This window comes from Gossypium hirsutum, chromosome D08 (genome assembly GCF_007990345.1).
Source record: "Gossypium hirsutum isolate 1008001.06 chromosome D08, Gossypium_hirsutum_v2.1, whole genome shotgun sequence".
Taxonomy (NCBI): domain Eukaryota; kingdom Viridiplantae; phylum Streptophyta; class Magnoliopsida; order Malvales; family Malvaceae; genus Gossypium; species Gossypium hirsutum.
The window spans coordinates 56,187,497-56,196,511 of record NC_053444.1 but is presented as its reverse complement, the minus strand read 5'-3'; the positions used below and the strand labels follow the sequence as shown (position 1 = coordinate 56,196,511).

Sequence of the window (9,015 nt, the reverse complement as noted above, 5' to 3'; positions counted from 1 at the left end):
AACTATAATATTTTACATTTTTACCTCAAACTCTCAAACCTTTTTACTTTTCCCTCAAAACTTTTACTCCTTCCCACTTTCCCCCAAAACTTTTACTCCCCTCCCCTCCCAACCCCCCAATCTACCCAAAATTCATTTCTCACCAAAATTTTACTCTCCCATTTACTTTTTCCCAAAATTTTACTCCCAAAAACCCTCAAAACTTTTTATTTTTCCCCAAAATTTTTACTCCCTCTCACTTTTTCCCTAAAACTTTTATTCTCTTCCCATCCCACCTCTCATCTACCCCAAACCCTCCCCCCTCCAATTTTTTTTAATATTTTTCCTCCAAAATTTTACTCCCCTATTTACTTTCCCTCAAACTTTTATTCCTCAAAACTTTTTATTTTCCCCCTAAACTTTTACTTCTCACCCTTTACTTTCAAATAAAAAATTAAATTTATCCAAAAAAAATCACTAAACATAAATAGTAATAATTTTATTTATATCTACTATTTATATTATTAAATTAAATTTCACATTTTATATTATTTATATTATTGAATTGTTTAGTCATATTGAATATTTATATTAAAATCGAATTATTAATTATGCCATAAAATATTCGTGTTAAAATTTTATATTGGTATCAATTTCACATTTTATTTTTAAAATAACTTTTAGTAAAAATAGTATTTTTACATTTAATATATTTTTTTAATTTCAAAATACATAGTGACAAGAATCTGAACATAATTGAAACAACTAAGCAAGCAAAGAAGCTAACCAATATATAAAAAATTAATAAATAAATTATGAGGTGATGAAAGTTAATAAAAAATTTGATTAAGGTGGACAAATTTTATTACGAAGGGTGACAGTGGTTAGAAGGACCCAAAATTATTTTTTAAAATTTAACTCGAACAAATATATTCGATTCGATTCGATTCGATTCAAATTCCATCTCTCGACTCGATTCGAGAAAACTTCAAATAAAGTTAGAATGATAAAGTGAGATTCGAAAACTCAATTAACTCGAAAATTTTCGATTCGATTCGATCGAATGCTCATCCCTAATTGACAGACGACAAATATGGGTCGGATCCTCAGCCCTGACCTCTGATGGGCTAAATTGTAACCCGAAGACTTATTCCCGCTTTTCCTTGGCAATCCATTCACTAAAGCTGCGTCGTTTGGGTTTTGTTTTGCAAAATTCTCCACTCCTGGAGTAGTAAAGCTTTACCACTTCCCTCACGGATTACCATTTCTCACAGTAAATAAAAAAAAATGAGCTCCGACGACCCGAACCAACCCGGTCTCGTGATAACTGTGACCGAATCCATTCGCTCGTTTCTTCTCTCAGCCTCCAATGACCGTCGTCTCTCTGAAGAACTCCGAGAACTCGCTCTCACTCTTTCCTCAGCAGCCAATGCACCGTACAAGCAGATCCGGAGCATATGGATGGAATCAGTTTTTGACACCAGGCCCGGATTGATTTCTCTCTTCTCCGGATCTAATTTCGTTTTCACCAGTCCTAAACCCAGAGAGAAGGTAAATTGAAAACGATTTAGATTCTAGCGTTCTAGGTCTATCATGGTTGCATTTTTAATTTAACTTGTGCTTTTTTAAAAAAAAAATTGAATTTGTAGAGCGAAGAATTGAAGGAGAGGTTAAGGAAGCTTAAAGAACTAGCAGAGAGGAAAGAGTATCAAGAGCTTGTTAAAGATATCACGCCGAAGAAGGATCTCAATGAACCTTTCTCTACTTATAAGGATCAAATTGGCTTTGGTTAGTATTTTCTTTGAATATAATTTTCATATGGTTTCTTGCAAAATTTCAAACTTAAGTAATTAAAGGAAGAATCAAACTGTTGCAGAACTTACTTCAAATATATATGTTGCTGTTGCAAGATTCTTCTTCGTAGTTAATTCCGGTGATGTATGCATGAACAGGTTTACATGTTGCTCTGACAATGTTTACTGGGTATTTGGTTGGTTATTTTGCATTCAGAGCGTTGTTTAACCACAGTCCTATCATGGTACTTTCAGATTGCCAACCTCAAATTTTTAAGTAGTAATGTCATGGCCTTATGGGTGCCTTAGTTTAGATTATTTAGCATGGACTGAATATGCTGATACTGTTCATTATATTTGCAGAATTCTGCTGGAGGTATTCTTGGATTGGTTTTTGGCATGCTTCTTGAAACATTTTTGTTCATTATTAGGACTTCAGAGCCTAACCTTAAATCGCCGTCCTCAACTTCGAGATTGAAGAAAAATCAATAGAGCAGCTAAGAAGAGGTTGGTTGTGTTTTCTTTTCTTGCTACCTATTTTCCATTATAAATCTACGAGTATGTGAGTTTAAGACTGTAAATACTATCATATTGTAATCATAGGGCATTTTATTTTGATGTTCTTTGCCGTGAACAATATTACAAGGTAAAGGTTGTGTAGGATTATTTTTCTAACTTTATTGAGAGCAGATAAATAAGAGAACAATTATACCCATCTTTAATCATGGTGAAAGTTACAATTTTTGAATTGGCTTCTTCCCGTCTATGACATGTGTGTTAATTTTGAATTAATAATTCATTCTCTTTAAGAGACATAATATTATTTGGATCTAAAATTGCTATAAATATACTAGTGCTGCATGTATACAGAATTGAAAATTAGGTTGATATTAAGTGAAAATAAATGAAAAACAAGTACATGTTATCGCACTCACATGTTAAGGATTATATGGAAATATAGACATATACACACATAATATGGATTTCAACTTTCAAAGATGATCTGAAAATGAAACTGAAAATTTTATGGAGAATTTGAACTTGATAAAACGAATAGATATAGCAAGTTGTGGCCTAGCTAAGATCTGATTGTAGTGCTAGAGAGACCCAAATTCTGGGTGGATAAGCTAGCTTGAAGTTGGTAGGATAGAAACCAATGGTTGAGCTCTTCAAATTGAACTCACCCCTGTCATATCCTTTGTTCTTGTAATAGTAATTGGCATGAATACAGTCATCCCCAAAATGTATGTGGTTCCTTTTAATTCCTTCCAGACTTGACTCCAAGAGTGAGAAAGACTGGCTAAGCCCCCAAAACAAGGTATGTTCACTCAAATTTGTTACTGGAATCCATTTCTTTAGATAGAAATCTATGATGTATATTTCGGACCTAGTGTTCTTAGCTCGGTCACCTTTACAAAAATTAGATCTTATCCTTGTCTTAGATGGAATGATGGTAGACTAGATTGTGACATTGTTAATAGAGACTATAGTTTTTGGTCCTTGAATTTGACAGCTAGATTGACTTTGGTATCTATATCTTCTTTTTTTCATTTTGGCATTTGAACTTGATAACTAGATCCATTTTGGCTCTTAAATTAGAAAAAGAATAAAAGTTTGATGATGTAGCACTCTGAGATTGTGCCACATCATCACTTCAAAATTAAAAAATTTATATAAATATTTAGGCAATGACATGGTACAATTTCAAAGTATCACATTTAGTATTTAATAAATCGTACTAATGGTTGAACAAGTTAGATCACTGATTCTTGATTCAACCAATTCGATTGGTTCAACTGTCGGGCCAACAATAATTAAATAAATAATTAAAATTTATAAAAATCTAAAAAAAATATTAAATTGGTTCAAACTATTCAATTGTCGGTTTTTGTCTTGATTTTCTATTTTTACCAATTTCAAGTAGTTTTTGAGTTAACCAATTCAACATTTTTGTTCGGACCGTTATATTGATCGATTCTTGATATATCTGATTTGGTCCTATTCCAGTAACATTGGTCACATCTTCAAATCTTGACAAAATCCAACTTCACTAATTAAAATAGATCTAGTTGTCAAGAAGGATCAAAGTGAACAAAAAAAAATCAAAGTGGATTTAATTGTCAAAGTCAAATTTTATATTATCAGTAATGTCGGATAGCCTCATGCTTATAGTCCGGCAAGCTTTAGCTCAAACTCTATATGGGCTAAGCTTTGCCTTGATGATAAATTGTTTTGCAATTTGGTTATGGGCTTTTAAGTCCATAGTCTTTATTTAGGGTAACGATTGTAAAGAAGAAGACTGAATTAACAGGAAAAATAAATATAGGAACAAGGGGAAGAGGATAATAAATCCCAAAAGGTTAGTATATCCATCTATAACTATTTATATTATTATCTAAGAATTTAATTGAGGTGGTGTTACGTATTAATAGGGTCTTAATTTAGTTGCGAAATTATCAAAAATCAATTGTTTTTGTAAAGCAGCAAATATTATTTTAAAACTTTTTTATATTTTTATATAAAATCTAAAAAAATTATGTATATGGTACACATTATGAGATTTAAACTCAAGTCATCGTATTATTTATTAACACATTTTTACTATTTCAGTTAAAATCACATTTGAATTTTGTATAATTTTTTTTTATAAATTTATCACATCCGTTTTTTTCCTCAAAGTATGCCATAATTTAATATAAATATAATTGTTGTATAAAAAATAAGTGTTTATTAAAAGGAAGGATCCACTTACACCGGTGTAAGACTTACGTGATTTTACACCATTTCGTAACTTTTTCTATAATTGATAATTTAATAATTTAATTGTTGTATTTTATGTTCCATTTATGTAGATAATGCATGTCAAGTTCGAAGTAAAGAAAAAATAATTCATACAAACTATTTAAGATTAAAATATATCAGATTAATTCAAAATTTTTTATGAATGAAAAAAATAATTGTATTGATAAATTCAAGGTTAAAATTATTAGAATATAAATAGTAGAAAAAAATGTAAAAGAATGTACAATTATATAAATTTCAGAGTTTCTCCTCATTTATTAGTATTATTATATTTTATGGTCCTCTATCCTAGAAATAAATAAGAAAACTTTTATCACATTATAATTACAAGTTTCATGCAGCTGCATGTTTATAGATATTAGACACGTGTAATAAATCTAGGATTTAGTTAATTGTTAGAGATGCCACCTAGAAATAGAATACGAAGAATCATGTAGCAATCCTGCGGTGAAGCAAGCAGCAAAGTTCTCATCTCATTTCATGGGAATCACATGGGCCGGCAACCCGCCCCAGGCGGAGCCCATAGAAAACCACGCACGTGACCCCACATGCTCCCAAGTAAAACCTGGAACACAACCCCCCGTCGTTTTGTTTGAAAGGAAAATAAAGGGATCCTTAAACCTCGATTTAATTGAACAGATTGAAAAGATTTAAATTCTTACTCAAATGAATCCTCCTAGGTTCAATTCCAATTAATTTTTCCAATCATAAGCTTGTGAGTTATTTGTGTCATATGGTATTCAAGTCCTTTGGTGACCCAATTGTTGTGAAATTTTGATTGTTTCATTGCATCTTGTCAAAGCTGTTTCTCTTTTGTCACAGTAGCAATGAACACTCCTTTCTCCCACTTTCTTTGTTGATTGTAACTAAATTAGTATTGTTCGAAATAAAATTCAGAGGAAGGGGCCCTCAACAGCTGTTCACTTCAATTTTTAATTCCCTTTTCTCCCCGAAACTCAACTTCGGATCAGATGGGACTTTTTATCTCATAGCCTTTTCTGCAGAACACAGCATGGGTACACAGAAACAACCAAATCCATTTGCTGCCTTTGCCCATAACTTGCAATCCTTCCAATCCTTGGAACTTTTAGGGAACATCCCCTTTTCCTTTATTTATATGTATATCAATTTTATTTTAATGCAATAACTAAATATTTGTGGTTCCCCTTCTTTTCCTTTTTAAATATATATATATCAATTTTATTTTACTACAAGAGCTAAATTTTTGTGGTTCGGAGGATGTTAGAGAATTCATTTATGGATATATATCAATTGAGTCTTAATTCAATTGATATGGACATTGTTGACGATGTAAGAAGACATGAGTTTGAGTGTACTGAAGCGCATCATCCTCTTATTTATGAGTTGAGAAAGAACTACGTATAGCTATAAATATTGTGTAGAAAAAAATTAGATGGGATTAGGACCTATAATGAAATTCTTAAAACCAAAAAAAACAAACAGCCATCCATCTAATTCTTTTAGGTTTTAATATTTTAAATATCCTTTCATATTTTAATTCCACTTCGAGTTAAGAACTCCTCATCAATTTATCAAATAATGATAATAATTATCTTTAAAAGTAATTAATCTTTTTTAAAACATTATTTTTTATAGTAAATATCCTTTTTAACTATTTCACTCATTTCTTAAATTTATTTATTTATCTATTAAAAATCTTATCACACTCATATACGTATGAAAATCATAAATTTAGAATACAAATGCGTGTTTAAAAATAACATACAATAAATAATGAAACATGTGTCTTGAAATTAATTAATAATAACACGTGAAATATGCATAATATTATAATTAAAAAAATAAGATTTAATTGTTTATCATTGTGTTGTCACCAATCTTGAGTTAGTGTCGAGTTAAGTTATAACACAAATTCAATCAAATACATTATTAATATATACAGCTGATGTAGATAAGATGTTGTGCGTATTAAAATAAAATTGTATAAAAAAAATGAAAATAAAACTTTGGTTGAGTGGTAATCTAAGATTTTACTAGTTTAATTTGTGGGGTTTCAAGACTCAGCATAAGCATATTTTTATTGATTTATGTTAAAATGAAAATATTAAAATATTCTTAAATAATAAAACTTATTTTAATTACGGAAATGTATTTTTATAAATTTCTATTTTAGTATTTTTATTTTTTTTAAAACTAATAAAAATTTACATATAGTTGGGTCCGAACACATGCTATTTACATCAATAAAACATTAATTTTATCATTAAACTAAAATTTTATTTTAATATAATATTATTTATATTTTAATTGTATAGTGCACATTTTATTACATCCATCAATAGTATATATTAAAATGTTATTAATTTAGTTGGCAACACTAATTTGATATTGATGACAATACTATGATAAATAATTATTGTATATTTAATATTATTAATATGATGTATTTACTTGATTAAATTTTATTTTGTTTATAATTTAATCTATTTTTTATTTAAAATTTTATGAGTTATTATTAATTAATTTTTAAATATCACTTTATTCGGAAATCCGTACAATTGCATGCGGGTCCCAACCCGAAGTTACTTGCTCTAACAGGTGGCAGCACGACCTTTCTTAATCATCCTTTTAACGTGACCCCATAAAAAGATATAAAAAAGTGTTCCAGTCTTCACCAAAGCCGACGCCACGCTCATGCCTAAGCTCACGCTCCTATTTACACTTGTCCCCATCTCATTCTCTTCAAGTCAACTACCGTCACCACATCTAACGGCTCCTACTTATCTATATTAATGCAAAGCTTCCCCCTCCAAAGGCCTAATCTCTAACTGACACTACAAAGTTTGACAAAACAAAGTCGAGAATCAAAAGCTCTTCCAGTTATGAAAGCTGCTATCTTGAGAGCGGGTTCACTTCCGGTCACCTCATCAGCTCTGCCCGGTTCTCCCAAGCTTTCTCTTTCTCGTCAAAGCTCTTTCGGTGCAGTTTTCCCCGGTGAGAGATCTGGCTTCTCTCTTAGCTCTCCGATAGTATCGTTGCATTTCCCTATGGATAAACGGAAGCCAAAGGAATCTCGCGCGCAAATAAGGCGAGCTTTGTCTGAGACTGATATTATCAAGTCGGAGACTCGGGTTCCTGGTGGATCTCGGTGTTTTACGGCGGGGATACCGGAGGAGGAGTATGTGTCGGATTATGAAATAGACGGCGGATTCCGAACGGAATTCGGGATCTCGATGGAAGAAATTGGATTTTCCGGTGATGGATTTGGAACTGGCGGGAAAATCGGCGGTGATAACGGAGATGATCCGTACGGTGATAAGAGGAAGATGGGCGATTATTATCGTGAAATGTTGAAACTAAACCCCGGTGATCCACTTCTTTTGAGAAACTACGGCAGGTTCTTACACGAGGTAAAAAAGTTTGACATCAATAATACATAGAAAAGTTTTTATCTTTTGAAAATCTGATGGATATTGCATTATGGTTTTGCAGGTGGAAAAGGATATGGAGAGAGCAGAGGAGTATTACGGGAGAGCTATCTTAGCCAGCCCCGGAGATGGGGAAGTTTTGTCTTTGTATGGGGACCTAATCTGGGAACGACACAGAGACGAGAGCCGTGCTAAGTCTTACTTCGACCGAGCCGTCACTGCTTCTCCTGATGACTGGTAATTATGCTTCATTTTCTCAAGGCTCCATACTTGAATATATTTTCAGCTAATTAACCTGAACTTGGGTATAATTTGCAGCATGGTGCTGGGATCTTACGCCAACTTTCTGTGGGATGCAGAGGAAGATGATGAAGAAGAAGTAGAAATGTCGAAGGCTATGGTGGCAGCTTTTTAATGCTCTTATCGTTTACTTTTAATCATGGTAGACCGAAAAAAGAAAGAAGAAAGAGGATGAAAGGGTTTTCGATGAACAAGAGAAAAATCATGTTTTTTGTGTAATACTATTATATTAGATTAAATTAATGCTAATGCTAACTTCAATAACAAGATAATAAGCTTTTGTTCATTTTTGATTTTTGTTTATATGCAACATGTTTGTACATATTTTATAAGATTGCTCCATCTGAGTTTGTCAATCGTAAGCCTAACCAATATTTCGTCAATATAAATATGGCTCAAATTTCATCTATATCTTTCAAATATGCTCTACTACTGATATAAACACTGTACAAGTTTACAAATTTTCTTCTTGGTACATGTCATCATTTGTTATTTGTTTGCAGTCACTCTGTAAATCAATGGATAATAGCATCAACTGCCTTGGATATAATACATTACAGACTATAAAAAGTAGAGGAAATTTGATATCAAATTGTCAATAACTTTAAGATGAAGAGTCGACTGCACATGATAAAACTGATTTCATTAGCTTAATCTCAATCTTTTCCTTAGATCTTTCCCCATTTCTAATCTCAATATTCAGCAACTGCAACTTGTTTTAGAAGATTTGA

General features: G+C 31.7%; 2 protein-coding genes across 5 annotated transcripts; both read left to right on the top strand.

Annotated features, from left to right (window-relative positions):
• Positions 1-1,149: 1,149 nt before the first annotated feature.
• On the top strand, positions 1,150-5,738 carry LOC107944255 (uncharacterized). Of its 4 annotated transcripts, none has more exons than XM_041098486.1 (5): positions 1,150-1,530; positions 1,629-1,767; positions 1,932-2,017; positions 2,136-2,279; positions 5,472-5,738. In XM_041098486.1, exons 1-4 carry the CDS (start codon positions 1,267-1,269, stop codon positions 2,262-2,264), a joined length of 618 nt encoding a protein of 205 aa, XP_040954420.1. In that variant the 5' UTR covers positions 1,150-1,266; the 3' UTR covers positions 2,265-2,279; positions 5,472-5,738. The 4 variants fall into 4 exon arrangements, with proteins under 4 accessions (XP_040954420.1, XP_040954419.1, XP_040954418.1 ...); XM_041098485.1 differs by lacking the exon at positions 5,472-5,738 and adding an exon at positions 3,045-3,302; XM_041098484.1 differs by lacking the exon at positions 5,472-5,738 and adding an exon at positions 2,986-3,302.
• A 368-nt stretch (positions 5,739-6,106) lies between these two features.
• Positions 6,107-8,570, top strand: LOC107944256 (uncharacterized). Its single transcript, XM_016878077.2, has 3 exons — positions 6,107-7,966; positions 8,049-8,221; positions 8,303-8,570. The coding sequence occupies exons 1-3, from the start codon at positions 7,439-7,441 to the stop codon at positions 8,397-8,399; spliced, it is 798 nt and encodes a 265-aa protein (XP_016733566.1). The 5' UTR covers positions 6,107-7,438; the 3' UTR covers positions 8,400-8,570.
• Positions 8,571-9,015: the final 445 nt, after the last annotated feature.